The 17541-nt window shown below is 47.0% G+C and overlaps 1 protein-coding gene across 3 annotated transcripts in view; it reads left to right on the plus strand.

Annotated features, from left to right (window-relative positions):
- The first annotated feature begins 9010 nt into the window (after positions 1–9010).
- Positions 9011–17541, plus strand: part of AFF1 (AF4/FMR2 family member 1) — a 51103-nt gene continuing 42572 nt past the window's right edge. For all 3 annotated transcript variants that reach the window (XM_042811430.1, XM_042811431.1, XM_042811433.1), the window contains exon 1: positions 9011–9103. In XM_042811430.1, coding sequence (XP_042667364.1) covers positions 9087–9103 — 17 coding nt within the window. In that variant the 5' untranslated portion in view covers positions 9011–9086. The remainder of the gene's footprint in view (positions 9104–17541) is intronic.

Below are 17541 nucleotides of genomic sequence, written 5' to 3' on the forward strand. Positions count from 1 at the left end.
CGCTATGTTCTGTGTAAATAGTGATTGTGTTAATAGAAACCGTTCTACTGGTGTATTTTTCAGCCTGACTTTAGTGTCAAGTGTCACGTTTACCAAACATGCCTGAGTCTCCACATGTGCTAGAAGCCAGAGCTTGGGCCTCAAGCTTTGAGTGAGAAGCAGAGCTGTGCCAGCCTGTCTGCTGTCTGCAGAATTAGCTGGAGCTTGCCTAACTGGGAACCAGGCATTCAAATAAGGCATGTGCAAGCACCTCTGCCCTTCTCAGTGTCAGTCCGTCTCTATTCTTATTCCCCTACCGCACCTCTGCTTTTTGCATGAGGCTTCTGGTGGGGCTGCAGTAGACTCCAGCCAGATTTCAGCTTACAAGGGCTCATACACTATGCTCTGATGTCCCCATTGGATTATGGTGATGATAATTGATTTCATCAACAGAGCCCAGAGATTTTCAGATTGATTTTGCAGTGTTTCCATCTATAATGCTTTTCTTCGACATTACGGGATCAGACATGAGGCACCACTTGCGCTCATTATTAGCGTGTGCATTTTACAGCTGCCAAGTGATTATTTTGGGATTGCAGTCTGTGTCGGTTAGTGTGAGGGGCTGATACAGTAGAGTCTCTACCAGTGAAATCAGGTTTGAAGGCATTGTTCAGAATGTACCTGTGAGGCTTCAGAAAGCGGGCAGTACCATCTGTGGTGAGACCAGGCCTCTCTCCACAGTCCCAGCTCTCCGCAGCACAGTGGCATGTCTATTGGGGATGTCTGGACCCGCTGACATCCTGCCCTTCCCTGCTTCTTCAGAAGCTGGCACCACCAGGCCTGGGGTGTTTCCAGTAGGACAGAAAGAAATCTTGGAGCCCAAGCCCGACATTCATACGCAGATCAGTGTAAAGCAGAGCCTGAGCCTGTCCTCTTTCCATGTAAATTGTATTCCACAGTCTGTACCTAATGAAGTTCGCCTTTGTAGATGTGACAAAACTTCATTAAATTGATTCCTTTGCCAGTGTGCACCTACAGGATGAGTTCCTACTGGCCTGGGAGAGCCTTGCTGCTTGGTATCTCACTTAACTCTTTTTTGTTTGTTACCTGATTCTGAAGGCACCAGCAAGAGTGAATAAGCTTTCTAATCTTAGCTTCAGTTTGGCTCTTACATTTTCCAGATGCATAAAAGGAAAACTGACCTCTAAGTTTGGTTAGAGGCTGAGAGAGTTGATGAGAACCCGGTGGGCTGCCTCAGCCTCTTTTCATCTACAATGCCTGGCTTAGAGCAAGGAGAACGGGAAAAATATATTTAAAAGGCAGTGAAAAGGGCCAGAAGAGAGTTTTAGTAGGTTCCTGAAGTTAAAATCCATTCACTACCCAGCCCTTTCCTGGCAGAGGCCTCTAGAGCATTAGGAGAAATGTTTGTAAATGGAAAAAAATAGCTCCGATTTTTTTTTTTTTTTTTTTCAGTTTCTAAGTAGAAAATACATCTTTTTTTTTCAGTTTGTCACACGTGTTTTTTCCCTGATTGCTTGCTGTCTCCTCTCATTTAGATGCTATAGCCAGGGAAAATCAAAATTGTTTAATTTTTATATGAAAGAATCATCAAGTAATGATGCAAATGGTTCAATATTTAGACTCTCCAGTACCTTGGAAGTAACTGGAGTCTTTTTGAGGAAAAAAGCAGTTTACGAGCAACAATTAGTCATGCTACAGATCAATATGTGAAGCGCTTACAGTTTGGAAGTAGGGCTGCCTTAGGGGCAGAGGTGGATTCCCGAAGACTGCAAGAATGAAGAGACCATGAGTGCAGTGGGTGGTAGCAGCTGGGACATGGCAAACTTGTCTGAGAGAATACCGATGAAGAATGCAAACTGGATTCATTGATTGCTTTTTTAAATACTGCAATTGCAAAAGTCCCCTCAGGCTCCCAGGCTGCCAACGGTTGTACCTTTTTGTTGCCGATTTCAGCGCTGGTGGATGGCTCTCAAGTCTCTTAAAGGTAAAGTGAAGATGAACTGCTCTGTGATCATCAGCTCCAGGATGAACTCTGTGCAGCAGTGGAGCAGGTCAGGCAGTGCATTTTGGGTAAGGCATCTAATGGAACGTTGCCCCGGCAGCACATTCGTTGATGCTCTTTTCCCAGCATCCCAGCGCCATTCCTGCAGGCCCAACCTGCAGCTACCTGTGGCCTTACGCCTCCGTCCCCCGACCCTCCCATTCACACAGCTCACTTGAAAGTTAAGGCTTCGAAAAATCGTCAGTGCCGGGCTCAGCCTTCCTCAGTTTGGACCTGCGTTTCTGGCACACGTGGCAAAGCCCATCCCCACAGCAGGTCAGTTCACCCTTCCGTTAAGTACTGCTTTCCTAGGTGGTTGAGAGAAGGCCACAGCCTTCCCTGTGCTGCGCCGTCCCCTGGTTCTCATTCACATATCGCAGACAGTATCTCTGACCTCAATCTCTGTGCACACGGTACAGAGGATATGGGACACTCAACCCAGTGACTCCTGGCAGTTCTTCAGCACTCACTGTTTTCTCTTATTTCCTTTTAGGATAGAAAGTTGCTGCTGCAGCTTGAACTACTGACTTCTCAGCGAGCTCAATGCCATGAATAGTTCTATGCCAGCAGCCACCACACCACGCAACTTGTGGGTAAGGCCATTTTTATTATCATTAGTATGAAATACAGAAATATTTCAGTGGGGTTTTTTCTGTTGCCTTCCTCCCTGTAGGGCCTTATGGTGGTGTTTTGCTGTTTTATTTCCTGAAAGCTGTCCCTGAGCTGTTTAATCCAACCAGAGGGCCCCCAGGAAGCTGTATGGTCTGTCAGCATGTGTGTGGTGCACCTGTGAGCACTGACGGAGTTCTCTTGTAGACTGGTGGAAGTCAGGTGTTGAAAAGGCTTCTTTGCTCGTGGTTCTGGTTAGCTGCTGATTGGTAGGAGGTGGTCTGTTGGAGATGACCTCTCCTAGGGTTGTGTTTGGTTAAGAAGCTGGGATTTCACACTAATCATCTGGGTAGACACAAGGCAGAGCTGTATCTTGCTGGAGTTGTGATGAGAAATGTAGAAGCTTCTGAATACCTTATGTACTCAAAGTCTGGACTTTGGCAGAGGGCTGACTCTTGAGTCATGAGTGCCCCCTTGGCATCAGCCCCACGGATCAGGAGCTATGGATGGCTCACTGAGGGCTGGTGGCAGATGGGGACAATTCCTCCATCCTCCAGCAGCTCTGTATTTCCCCAGTTTTAATTAATTTCTCAATTAGTTTGCACCCAAGTGGTTAACCTGTATGCTCAGCAGCATACAGGGCAGGCAGCAGATGAGCTGCCCCTCCTGGCTGCCTCCTCCTGCAGCATCAGCATGGGGCAGGCTGCATGCATTCAACCTGTCTTCCACCAGGGTTCATTTACAGTACGTTGCAGATGCCCAGACACACAGTGCTAACCTTTTCTTTTCTCACTGAAGAGTTACAGTCTATTTGAAGTAGAGAATCATAGCATAGCTCAGGTTGGAAAAGACCTTAAAGCTCATCAAGTCCAACCACAACCTAAGTGGTATCAGAACTGCTTTTTTTAAGACTTTGGTGAAGAAAAGAAGAAATGTGACCTTCTCCCAGGCAGCAAATTCAATCTCTCCAGTTACTTTAGCTCATTTGTACATCACCGTTGGTGTCAGTGTTTTTGGAAGACATGTTGAATATTTGTACATAGGCATTAATTTCTATTTTCTATCTTTCTTTATTGATTCTTGAAAAATGAAACAAAGAACTGCAAAGAAAAGATTTGCAAAGATGGTTAGCATTTGTGCTACCTGAAAAGTGATTTCTACCAATGTTTTCTGCTTCCTGACTAATTGGAGAGGAATAAAAACATTGGCATTCTGGCTTTCCTGCCTTCCCCATCAGCACAGGAGCCAGCATGCATTGCTGAAAATGAGTGAAGGGTTTTATGCCCTTTAAGCAAAAAGCACTGGAAATAAAATAGTTGCCTTTGGAACAAGAGAAGCCATCCTCATTAGATTACCCAGCTACTTTGATTGACGTCAAAGAAGAAAGCTGTAGGTGTTTCCGTTCATTGCAGAGGAGCTGGATCAGATGGCCTTTAATGGTTTCCTCCAGCACAAACAGTTCTGTAGCTCTATGATTTCAGAACTGCCGTTACAGTGGCATAAGGGGCAGTCTCTTGCAATAACTACTGCAACATCCTTCCCCTTCTGTTTCCTCCTTGCTTCCTGAATGCTTAGGCTTTGAAGTAATTTTTCTGTGTTACCTTTTCATCTATAGCTGTATTTTCTTCTAATACTGCTTTTCCTTTCCACAAATGCTTCCGCTCACCAGCAGGCAGTTTGGGTGTCTAAAGGGAGTGCCTTCATGGCACGTTTGTTCTTCAATTCAACAGCTGAACCTGGAGCCATAGTCTTGATTGGCACACACTTGGCTGAGTCCACAATAATGGATGCTTGTGGCTCTAAAAGGTCCCTTTGAAACCAACAGAAGCACTTACAGGAACAGTCCAGTATTTACAAGCTTGCCTAGAATTCAGTCTCTTAACCTACAAGTGGTTTTCATGCAAAGATTGTCTGTTACAAAAAAAAAGGAGATGTTTTGCTGCCTGGGGTAAGCATCCCTTCATCAGGTTACACCTCACCTTTTTGTTGGGCATTACTTCACACCGTCGTCGTTCTGAACATCACTGAAATTCAGGATGTGCCAAAGGAGATTCAGGTTGGCTGCCCAGGGGGGTTGTGGAGTCTCCTTCTCTGGAGATATTCAAGTCTCACCTGGACGCCTACCTGTGTGACCTGCTGTAGGGAACCTGCTTTGGCAGGGGGGGTTGGTCTCAATGACCTCTAGAGGTCCCTTCCAACCCCTACAATTCTGTGATTCTGTGATGTTAGAAAGAATTTATTCTCAGAAGGATTGGTGAGGCACTGGCACAGGCTGCCCAGGGAGGTGGTGGAGTCACCATCTCTGGAGGTGTTCAAGAACCATGGGGATATGGTACTAAGGAACATCGTTTAGTAGGCAGTATTGGTGGTAGGTAGACTGTTGGATTAGATGATCTTCAAGGCCTTTTTCAACCTCAATGACTCTATGATTCTATGAGAGACGATTTAGGCTGCCAGGGAGAATCAAGGGATTCACACAGTTATGAAAATATGAGAGGGGATGATGAGGACTGTGTCTCCAAATGGTTTTGGAGAACTAATTTGAAACAGATTTTGGATGTAACACAAATCCAAACTGAAATGCAGAGCACAGAGAGAGAGAAAGAAAATGTGCATTCAGATTTCATTTTCTGGTCAGCATGACAAACATTTCGGACATCACTACATTGTCATGACTTACTACTTCGAAACCTGAAGACATGCCACATTTACTTCTTCAGCTCTCCTATTTCCCTCTCTGTTCAGATCTTGAGGAAAGATGTTCCTGGGTTGGTCTTTGACTGTTCAAGCAAAGCTTGGGTGGCATCAGCTGGGTACAACATGCTATTGTTTTGCAAGATGTTCAGTATCTCTTTTTTCTCTTTCAGATGAACTGACTGCAGAAAGACAGCTATGGCATCTCCAGGCAAAGAGAGCATCCCACATCGCAGGTAGGAATTAATTTGGTGTTCTCCTATCTTCCTGGATGCTTGGACTAATTATTAGATTATATATTTTTTTTAAGTAGAAAACTCAGTGCAAGCATCACAGCGATTGGGTGGGGCAGAAGGGTTTTCCCTTAGAAGCCAAACCTGCAAAACTGATTTTTTGGAGTCATTTTCCTGCAGTTCCCATTGCTTTTTCAACATGGCTCTCTTTGGCTGCCAGTATGTTTTACCCTCATAGCAGAGTTCTGTGATCTTTTCCCCTGTTATGCTGTCCTGAGGCACGAAAGAACAGTGATTGCTGCATATGGGAAAGGCATGGGTGAACAGACACTCAGGTACTGATGAGATTCAAACCATTCTCCTGCACTTCCTCTTCTGCCATTCTCCAAAAGACGTATTCATACACATATATTTAATCGTCAATATAACTACGAAGAATTGGTTAAAAAAACCCACTTTCTGGAATTCTGGAATATAATGCATAACAGCCGGGTCAAAACCAAACCAAAATCACAGGCATTTAGTTTCTTGGTGTCCTACATACCTCGCTGCCTCATCTGGGGATTGGATATTGCTGCAAAATGAATCTGACAGCTGTAGTGAATCTGAAGGGTACATTGTGTTCTGTACATAGATGTTATCTTGATTCAATTGGAATATAAATCAGGATATTTAACACCCTTGCACAGTGTGGTTTCTGACAGTTTCAGTGCCAAAGCCAACAAGGACTATAAACCTCTTTCTAACTTTAACTGTTTGTGAAAGTTCTTACTGGTGGTGGAACATTTGAAGACATTAACAGTGATAAGTCAGTAGTGCCTAGGGAGATAATGGAAATTCCTCCTGATGGCTGCCAAAATCTCATTGGGTACAGCCTCCAGTGTGGTCTTGTTTGTGGGATGAGGTGGTTTCTCTTTTAAAGTCTGTTTCCTTTCATTTAAACACTGAAGTACATAGGGTTGCTTTCCTCTTAGTTCTCAGAAATGTTTCATTTTTAACAGCTATACCCTTTTTTCTTTCTTTCTTTCTTTTTTTTTTTTTTTTTTTTATCATAAAAAGCTGCATGCATCTTGGCCTCCTATTCTTAAAGCAAACATAACCTTCTGGTTATGTTCTTCCCCTCCCATTTTTTCAGTGCCGTGCTGGTTTACCTTTCCCCCATCGCTTCTGTAGCCATGCAGCATGGGTGAGACCTGGTGCTGAGTGTTTTGCATGCTTTGCCCAGCAAGGGTGTGCTGCTGGCAACCAGATGGAGATCTGGAAGTGCTAAGTTTAAGAAGGTGCTATAAAGCAAAGCCTGTGGAGAGGAGCTTGGTCTAGACTCCTGCCATTGCCCACAGCATGCAGCTTGATTTGCCTTGTTAATCTGGTTTTTGTCTATGCTTTTATGTTCGGGTTTCTAGCTTTTACTTGCTTTCCAGCTGTACATTGGAGACAGGAGTTTAGGGGAAAGATAGATCTATCATCTCCTTTCTCCTGCACATGTGAAGCCTGTGAAACACTGTGTAGCGTGGTGTTGCAGCCTGTGCTTTACAGCAGCAACGCATATTGGTTGCACAGCTGCTTCTGCAGCTAGGGCTGGGGGAAGACAGGAGAATATCAAGCCCTTGCCAAGTTTGTATATGCTTTGGGATTGTCAGAGCATGCGCAGTTCCTTAAGGATGAATCCCTCTGCAGGCCGCAGCCTCCACTTTTCTGTGGAGGTGATGAGAAGGAGCAGGGCAGGAGGGCACTGGCTTCTAGGGGTGCTCCAGAGCTGCACTGTTAGGGGTTCTCCTGTAAGTCTGCGGCAGCCTTTGCCTTCTGACCTGGTGCAAAAGTCCTCTCTGCAAATAAAAAGGCTCTGCTGCTTCACACGTCTGGAATCACAGCCTAGAATCACAATGCATGTGTGACCCTTCTCACCTTCAGATGTGGAGGATTCATCAGTGGCAATGGTGATTTCTTGTCAACAGAGCTGGGAGGACATGCTTTAATTAAAAGAGAGCAGTGCCTCTTGAAGGCTGAAAGTAAGGGTGTGTGACTGTTTAAAAAAACACAGTGTGGTACCATATAATGAGACGTTTGGAAAAGGTTGGTAAGGGCATGAAGCTGACCTATTTCTGGGGATAAACAAGCACTTGTTGTGTTGTACAGCAAATGTGATACTTCAGGAAAGCTTACAGGCCAGTGTCTAATTACTTTAATACTGTGTGGCATCTACTGCATTTATCCTTTATGCTTGCTCAACTGTTTGACAGTAGTGTAAGCTTCTGAGATTTATCCCACAAACGCAATGGACCATCAACCCAAAAGTTGCACACTGGTTGCTGTGGGTATGGCGGGGTTGTTCTGGCAAGCCAAGAGATCATGCTCATGCTGCTATAGGAGCAGAGACCCTCGACAATGCTGTAGACGCCATGCCAGGCCAGGCCAGCTCTTTTCAGCACAGTGAAATCCTTGCTGCTTCATGCTCAACACATTGCATTGCGCTCGCCTGTGTGAAGTTATGAATCACAGAATCATTAAGGTTGGAAAAGACCTCTTAGACCACCAAGTCCAACCCCAATCCACTCCCACCGTGTCCTCTGACGCCGTCCTCAGTGCCTTATCTGCATGGTTCTTGAACACCTCTGGGATGGCGACTCCACCACCTCCCTGGGCAGCCTGTGCCACTGCACCACCACTCTTTCTGAGAAGAATTTTTTCTAATACTCAAGCTGAAACCTTTGCCCGTGATGTTTTTAAGGACTGGTGCATCGTCAACACTATTCACCTCAGGGATGCACTCCTCAGTGTGACAGGTCACGTTTTATTGATCTCTTTGCATTTTACCTCATGGAGACTGTTTCCTTCGTTTAGGGCACACTTTTCAGAGGCAAGGGCTCAAAAAAGCGAAACTTTATCCCCAGTGCATGAATAAAAAGTATGTGGGGAAGGCTGTGTCCTGCTGACACTTTGGGAAGTCTGAGAGGAATTCCGTGGCGGTGCAGCTTGGCTGTTTGCTATAGGAGACAAGAAGCCTTTTAGGATGCAATGTTCACAATTTTCTCCAACAGAAAGCAGGTTTCACCCTGGCGAAGCGCAGACGGACGGCTTTCGGGAGCTCGTATTTCGTTTTTCCCTTCTTTTTTTTTAACCACCTCCCCCCGCTCAGCCCTTCGGCCCGCCCCACGCCTCCACCACGGGCTGCGGGCCGTACCACAGCGCCAGGAGAGGGGGGGGGGAGCGAGGGGGGAGCGGCGGGGGGCCGCGGGCCGAGCGTCGGCCCCGTCCGTCGGCGGGCGCGCGGCGACGGGGCCTCTCGGAGCCCCGCGGCCGTACCGCCCCTTCGGGCCGCGGGTGGCCGCCGCGCCCTCGGTGGCGTCGGGGAATGCGGCGGGCCGGAGGAGGGCCCGGATAAGCGTAACCCAACCCGGGCCGGGCAGCTCAGGGCAGAGCGAGAGATGAGGCGCTGCGGGGCGTAGCGCGGCCGTGGGGCTGCGGGAGGGCCCCATGGAGGCGGCGGGGCCGGCGGCGTGAGCTTCGCCATGGCCGCGCAGTCCAGGTAGGGCTGTGAAGGGCTCCGGGGGGCACAGCTCGGAGTGAGTCACCGGCTCGGGGGGCGGGGGGTACGGACTCCGAGGCTTCGTTTTGCGGTGGTTTTTCTGCTTGTTTCTGTGTTCCCTTACTCGCTAACTAAGCTCTGCGCGCATGAAGATCAGCACTGAAGTCAAATTGTTTTTGCTTGTTTTAAGGGGGAGTGGGAGTGACGGTGAGCAGCGGCGTTCCCCGGGAAGCTTGCCGTGCTTTTGGGTCTGCGGGCTTAGCCACTGTGTGCCAGGGATGCGTGCTGCACGAGTGCATAAAAGCCTTTACCAGAGATGCATACGCTCAGTCACTGGAGTCATACTACGTGGGAAAGAGAGGCCAAGCACCCGCAGAACTGATTTGTTAAAGCAAGTCAGAGGGTTCTCTCTGTTAGGCGAGAGCCTTTTGGTTTTGCGTCTCTTTTGTCAGAGAAAACCAAGCAAACAGACCCGCAGTCAGTTTCTGCAAGCTCAGTAAATCAGCGATGAGGTGGTGTGATACAGAACGCCGCATTTTGGGCATTGCTCGGCGTGAGGCCTTTTGGGCAGTCCTCCATCTGCTTGGGTTTGCTATTTCTCGCTTGCTGTGCATTTCAATAGGCACAGCCAGGGGAAGGGAGGTGAACCTGGGGAGGATGCGGGTTTGGCAGCGAGAAAATCCTGCATCCTTCTTTCAGTTTTAGTGCTCCCACCGCATTTGGATTCACTGTTTTGGAGGTGGCAGAGTAAGGCAAAAAAAGATAAAACACACCTGTTGCTGCTCAGCAGTGCTTCAGAAATTGCTGTGGTGATAACTGAGAAACTGATGCGCTAGCAGATGCCATAACTATTTCATTTTTTTAATACCGAATCTTAAAATTGACTGCGTGGTGAGTTGGGTGTTTTAGCTGTTTGAGATGAATCAGCTTTTACCACTGGCTACCACCTTACATATAGAAGCAGTCAGTGGAGGAGGTATCCCTCAGTCTGCTTTGTGCAGAATGTGGGGTGTTTTGTGTTTCAGTTGCTGGCTGAGCTGTAGGCTTGCAGCTGCAACCCTGTGCGCTCCCTTCTGGAACATGCAGATGATCTGATGCTTGTAGCATCCCTGAGCAGCATGGACCATGTTGGGTTTTTGTGCTGTGTTCAGGAGCAGAACTGGGAACAAGTTCACTTCCTTGTTGGTTGCAGTGTGATATCCAGCTTTTTGAAGATGTAGGCTGTTACTCTCACATTTACTTGAAATTGGTGGATTTGTTTGTAATACTTGGTCGTTACAGTTGCTAACAATTTCTGGTTGCTTTGCAACTTGCCTTTAGATGTGCCCCTTATCGGTGTGGCTGCAGGTATGCAGGACCAACACCGTTTTGTCTCCCCTGCAGGGAGGTGGTGGAGAAGCACAGCCAGAGCACTGCGCAGTCAGTGTCATGCTGCTGTCCCTGCTGGCTCTTCTCCAGAGCTGGGGACAATGGTAAGGCCCCCAACAGCCACATCTCAACTTCTAACTCCGTAAGAGTCAGGGAATAGTGCTGGGCCCTCATATCAGTAAAAAAGGAAGGAAATGCTGTGTACAAACACCATGTAGCTACGTCTGCGTTTAAAATAGTGCAGTAAAACAGTTTCTTCTGAAGGGAGTGGTGCTAAGGCTTTTCCCTGAGGAAGATGCAGCTTGGTTTTTGCTCTGTGTCGTTTCACAGCTTTCTGGGCCAGATCTCCAGGCACATTTCATAATGTGTTTGTTCTGCGGGTCCTGCCAATACAGGCAGATGCCAGTATTGGTGATACTGCATTCCAGGCAGCTGATGCAGGTGAAGAAGGGCTGAAACATTGTCTTGTGTTACTTCACCTGTCAGCTGAAAGATGAAACAACCCCTGATCCTATGGTGGCTTTGCTAACGCGCTGCTCCTCCTGAGGTCTGCTGCAAACATAGGTTGGCAGGGTCTTGGGGTAGTTCTGCTGCCTGGTGAATGAGAACACGGAGCCTCAAAACAGTGGGAGAGCTCTCATCCTGTTCATACAGCGTGGAGGTGTTTTTCCTGCAGTATTGTGTGCTGCAGTTCAGGTTGCTGGATGGAGTTGGCTATGTCCATGATGAGAACACGAGGACACACGTAGCCCTGGCTGGACTGGCTAGGGCAGGTGTCCTCTCAGATGCAGCGTCTTGCTGCAGCAAAACACTTCATGGGGAGCAGGTGAGCACAGGTTTTCCACAGCTGTGCATTCACACAGCTAGGGGAAGAGGCCCCCATCAGGGGAGGTGCTTGCTCAGTTCCAGTTCTCAGTACCTCCCTGGTTTGGGTATTGCCAAGATGAGATGCCTCAGCAAGTTCCAGTAGGCAAACTTCATTAAGCTGTTTCATACTTTGCATGGGCATGTTTGTTTTCTGGGCTGGTCTGGGGGTGGGTATATTTAGTGTTTGGAAATGTCATTTGTAGTTGTGTTGTAGTTTATTGTAAAAGTGACATGAAGTTGTGCTACTGTTGCTTCTTCAGCCTTACCCATCAGGTTAAGGGAAAAGTATCCCTGCTTTAGCTTACAGAGAGAGGTTGACAAGGAAAATGGTTACTTGTAGAATCATAGAATGGCTTAGGTTGGTGGCGACCTTAATGATCATCTCATTCCAGCCTCCCTGCTCTGGGCTGGTTGCCCACACCAGCTCAGGCTGCCCAGGGCCTACCCAACCTGGCCTTAAGCACCTCCAGAGATGAGGCATCCATAGCCTTTCCTCATAGCTAGTGCCAGTGCCTCACCACCCTGTGAGAAAAGCTTACATCCTAACATCTAACCTAAATCTCCTCTCTTTTAGTTTAAAGCCATTTCCCCTTGCCCTGTCACTGTCAGGCCATGTAAAAAGTTGGTTTCTCTCCTGCTTGTTGGCTTCTTTCTGAGTACTGTAAAGCCACTATGAGGTCTCCCTGGAGCCTTCCCTTCTCCAAGCTAAACAAACCCAACTCCCTCAGCCTATCTTCATGAGAGAGGTGCTCCAGCCCTCTGATGATCTCTGTGGCCCTCCACTGGACCTGCTGCAACAGCTCCACATCCTTCCTTGCTGGGGGCCCCAGGTCTGGACGCAGTAGTCCAGCTGAGTCCTCACAGGGGCAGAGTAGAGGGGGTCAGTCCCTCTTCCTGACTCTTCTCCCAGGCTATACTCGTACCTGGGGTTGCCTTGATCCAAGTACAGCACTTTTTCCTTGGCCTTATTGAACCTCATTAAGTTCTCACACACCTGCTTTTCAAGCCTGCAGAGTTCCCTTTGGATAGCGTCCCTCCCATCTGTTGTATCAACTGCACCACTCAGCTTGGGGTCATCAGCAAACTTGCTGAGGGTGCGCTTGATCCCATCATTTATGTCATTGATAAAGATGTTGAAGAGCAGCGGTCCCGAGATGGACCCCTGGAGGACACCACTCATGACAGCCTCCACCTGGGCATAGGGCCATTGATGACAGCCCTCTGGCTGCAGCCATCCAACCAATTCCTTATTGACCTAATAATCCACCCTTCAAATCTCTCCCGTTTAGAGATAAGGATGTGGCGGGGGCCCATGTCAAAGGCCTTGCACAAGTCCGGGTAGACAACATCAGTTGCCATTGGTTAATGTTTAATCTCTTTGGCAACAGCAAAACTCCTTCTCAGAACTGGAAAAAAAAAAAAAAAAAAAAAAAAAAAAAAAAGCTTGCTTTGTTTTTTCCCCCTTTCTCTAAGCTGAATTGCAGGCATTATAGTTTCAAATACTAACAGCAGCTAGGACTTGTGTGTGTAGTGGTAAAAGGATTTTTGGCCCTCTGGAGAGTGGCACCTGATAAGGAGTTAACTTTCAGTGTTCTCATGCTTCTGAAGTCTTTGTGCTTAAAAAGCGACAGAGCTTTTTTAAACCACTTTTTTGCCAGTGGGGTTTAGAGGCTCAGCACCAGCCTGCAGCTCTTTCCCCAGGATCCTCTCTCCCAGCAGGCTGTGCCGCAGACGGGGATTCTGCTGGCAGACGGGAGGTCCTCTGGTGTGTTGCAGCTCTCCCCATGCCCTCAGCAGCACACGCTGTTCTAGGAAGCCTTGTTCCCCCGGTGCCAGTAAGCCCGTGGCCGTGCTGTCCCAGCTGGCTGTCTGGAACGTGTTTCTTCATGCCTGCACCAGAACCATGTGTGCAGGGAGTGGGTCCAGGGGGTGAAGGGCAACATGGAGAGTCATCTGTCTCATTGCCATGGTTTCTGTAGATGAGGAAACAGAGGTGCCTGGTGTGTAAATCGCTGGGTGTGCAGTTGGAGAAAGCAGCTTTTTGCCTTGGCTCGCCCGGTCTGACATGAGCAATGCTCCAATTCCAAAAGCACATGAAGTCTATGAGGTTGTTTAGTATGCATTATGCATGTGGATCTCTGAAAGCTCCCGATTTTCCATTTATTTAAATGCTGTTTGCCAGTGAGATGTTATACTTGGCATTTCTGCAGATTTTTGATTTCAAAGTTGATATATAACTTTCTGCGGACAAAAGACACAGGGATCTCTTATTGCTGAGGGAATGTGATCGCTACACCAAGGTTTTAGAGCACTGTTTATTAATTTATCTGCTTGCAAACCCCTATCCATTTTACACGGGCTGGATTCAGCATGTTGATACTAGGTTTGCTTTACCTAGCTAGATCTGTGAACCTCCTAAAGGTAAATGCCTGGCTCTGTAGAATAACAAAGGCTACATACTCATGTAGATTCCATTGAACTGCCCAGATCCTGGAGGAAAACAGGCATCAGATCTGTGTCCTGTTCTGAGAGCAGCTGGTCTCCTTTTCTCCTTATAGAGACACTGTAATAATGGGATGTGGTCTTCAGGGACTTTTTTTTCCCCATGCTGTTCTTCATGAAAATGAGTTGACTCATACGCTGAGGCATTAAAAATAACAGACCGAAAGACTTCCTAAACTGGCTGACATGGAAAAATTCAGCAACTTGGATGTTCCATCTTTGAAAAAAATACTTTAGGTCCATTAGTGATCTTATGTACAATATTCCATATATTTGTTACAAAAAAATGGCACCAGAACCCCCGGCCTTCTCCATTAAAGCATATACACAAGGGAATAACTCTCTGTCTTGTGTTTTTTCAGTGTGAGGAATTTTCAGTGTCATCAAGCTATCGCAGTGAAAATGGTGTGATATTGGAAGAGGCCAGCTGAAATTCTTCCCTCTTGGGAAAAGGCAGAGTTTGTGAGTTGGGTGGTGCAGTATAATTAAGAACTGGCAAGTAAGAAAGCTGAAATAAAGCTAATGATGCTATAGAAAGATGTGCCATCTAGTTGTAACATGCTTTTTGTAGGTAGCTTATGAAAACAAAGTCAATTCAATGGAGAAAACAAAAGCTTTACTTACTAGTCTTTCTTTGCAGGATGTGAGTTTGTATTGAGCAATGCTGCAGCCAAGTAAGGAACCACTGGTAACTGCTGAAGGGTTACCCGATAGATGAATTCATCTGGTAAAACAAGCATCTCTGAACACAGAGGTGTCCTTAAGGTTTGTGGATAGCCTTCTGCAGGCTGCAGCTTCTTGTGCAGAAGGAAACAACGTTAGTAACCTGGGTTTTACAGTTTGGAGACATCCTGGGTGCAAAGCAGCACAGCCTGTTTGGAGGAAGAATTTAACTTAGGAAAGGAGAAGAGTTTTTCTCTCTGAAGTTGCCCTTAGATTTTGTGTTAGGTTTTTGGAAGGCAGACAGCCTAGAACTTCCTCTTCACGATTTTTCAGTAAGTGAAAACAGTTTGTCATTGCCACACCTTCTGCTGGTTGCAACTAAACCCACCTCAAGCTGGTTTTGGTGCTAGTAGCAATTGATTAAAATCTGTTTCCATGTGCTGCATTGTTAAACCGAACCAAACCCATTCTGTAATGCTTGTAAAGCTGGACACAATCTGGATTGATTCTTACGTCTAATGAGTATTCAGGCCTTTTGTGGACTGATCTTATGTCATTTTGGAGGTCAAATGCTGTTGTTTTGATGCTCACCCTAAGACTCCTGTTAACTTTTTCCCACTTGGTGGATAGGGGATGTGGTCACGGGGCAGATGGAGAAGTAGACAACTTCTGAGCAGGGGAGATGTCAGGAAAATTATCTCGTTATGGTCCCATTCCTTTGTTTGTAGATAAAATATCAAGGTAATGGTTTCCCTTTTTTTAATATCTTCCTTTGAAAATGTGCTATTCTCCACTCTTTCTGATTAAGGAAATTTACAGATGAAAGCTGTGTTTACTGGAGTATAACAACTTTAAAGACCATTTATGTGCAGCAGTCTGTGTACGCTCATTTCCAGCCAATCTGTCCTCTCTGTGTGTTGTAAGGCAATGGACTGCTTTTGACACCAAGAGGAGGAATTTGGATCAGAACCTCTTCTTTTCATTTCCCTGTAGCTCTTGCCAGCAGTAAGCTGTTTTGGGGCAGGTTTGTGAAGCTGGGCACCTGGCACTGGGCATAATACTGAGCAGACATGAGCAGAGGATGAGGAGGAATCTGGCAGCGTGCACAAAAGGATATAAAAGCCATAGAGATTGGAGCTGGGACTTACTGCAGGGCATCTGCTCGGAGAGCCTAGGGGCAGCTCCTGCCCCATGCACAGGCGATGCATGGGCCTCGCTGGGGTGAGGGACCCTAGGGGCAGCAGTACTGCTTTGCCCTGCAGCAGCTTGGTGCAGTTTTCCAGCCTTGGTTGCAAGGTGGCGTGAAACCACTTCAGTTATTGTCTCGGCTGATGTGGCTTACTTGCTTCTTGAAAGGATCTCAGTCTCTTAGAGGGCAGTGATCTGGAGAAGAAACCCTCCTGTCCTGCATATGGGTGTCTCCAGTGTCTCCCCAATTTTGCAAGCCTGACTCAAATCCTCTCCACAAGTGTTGTCTGTCCCTTGCTGGGTTACTCCCCACACTCCTGTGGTTGCATTGCCATCACCCTCAGCTGTTTTAAAGGAAACATGAAGCCAAGTAGAAACACAAAGCCTCATGGAGCAGTCTCTTAATTGCAGTGCTGCCAGTGGCTGCCTGCCCTGTGAACACTATGCTTGCAGGGTGACGGTGAGGAGAGAGAGGAGTATGAAATGAAATACTCTAAGTGGTAAATTGCTGCCAACCTGAGCATCAGGCTAAGCGTGGCAAATAAACAGGCAATATCAGCACTTTTGGAGGTAGAAATTGCCTCATTTGGTGCAGTCATTGTGTGAGACACTTATGTTTTACCAGGATAAACACACAAAGAGTGATTAATGAATAGTGGCAAGATATCCATGCATGAGCTGTCCTGAGGCAACCCAGAAAAAAGTATTAATCAACATATTTCCCAGTTGCTGGCAGCTAACTCCTGGTATGCAGCAGTTTGCCATTTCAGCTGGAAAATGCATTGTCCCTTGGCTTCACTGTACATGCCTTGCGCTGCTGTATGGGCTGTGAAAACCAGTGCATGGGTTTTCAGCTGTGGAGGGGCTGTGTTGAAAGGCACATTGACCTTAGAATGCCTCAGTGTTGCTTTAAAACAAGCTGAGTATCAACCTGGCAGCACGTTTGGTTGTACAGCTGCACACTCTCCAGAGCAGAGCAGGCTTATCAGTCAGTATGTGCCCGAGGCAGCAGGTAAATATTTTGGAAGCAGCCCTGCTGGTTCCCACCAGTGCTCCCCTTTCCCAGTTTCCCTGTGCAAGCATGCACGGCTGTTCCTGCAGCAAACATTGTGCACACCGTAGGGCTGAGCTCTGGTTCCAGTCTGGCTTGCTGTGCCAAGGGAAACACGCCATTCACAACCAGTGGTTTGCATGATAGGAAGAAAATGGTCTTTTTTTAATCGATGGACTTCAAAGTTGTTCAACAAATCTATTTAGAATTGAAGGGAGAGGGATATTTGTAGCTTTTTTTAGTTGCTAATAGTGCTACTAGGCATGCTTCGGTACCTGCCTAATGCAGCCTGTCATGGGTTATTGCTGTGCGTGGCTTGAACGCCATCCAAGCCTTGGGAGTGACAATGAGCTGCTTTGTTACAGACAGCACAGCATGGTCTGAGTGCAGTGTGAAACTCCAGTACAGAGCAATGCCCAGATAGACAGTGTGCGTGCCTCGGTGCAATCAAACGTGGCTGCAACCCATGGGAAAGTGAGCAGATGTTTCTGTGCGGAGATGGAAAACTTTGGACGTAGTTGGGGAATCATTATAACCTGGCAGAGGCTGCGGGAAAGAGTTTTTAAATGGGCTTTTGAGCATATAAGCATATAATTCTGCAAACACTGCTAATCTCCTTCTGTTCCTGCTTAGTCCTTGCAGTGCAGATAAGACTTGTTCAACCTGTTACGTGGTACCTGCTGTTATGTAAGTGGAAAGCTACGAAGAGCAAGGAAATCTTTTCATTTGCTGCACAATTTGCCTGCTGCTGGTTACAGTGAAAGCATGAAATAATTTTAGCCTTCAGTAATCCCTGTTT

This window comes from Centrocercus urophasianus, unplaced genomic scaffold (genome assembly GCF_019232065.1).
Source record: "Centrocercus urophasianus isolate 14NV4802_14NV808 unplaced genomic scaffold, USGS_Curo_1.0 seq_13, whole genome shotgun sequence".
In the NCBI taxonomy this organism is placed as follows: Eukaryota; Metazoa; Chordata; class Aves; order Galliformes; family Phasianidae; genus Centrocercus; species Centrocercus urophasianus.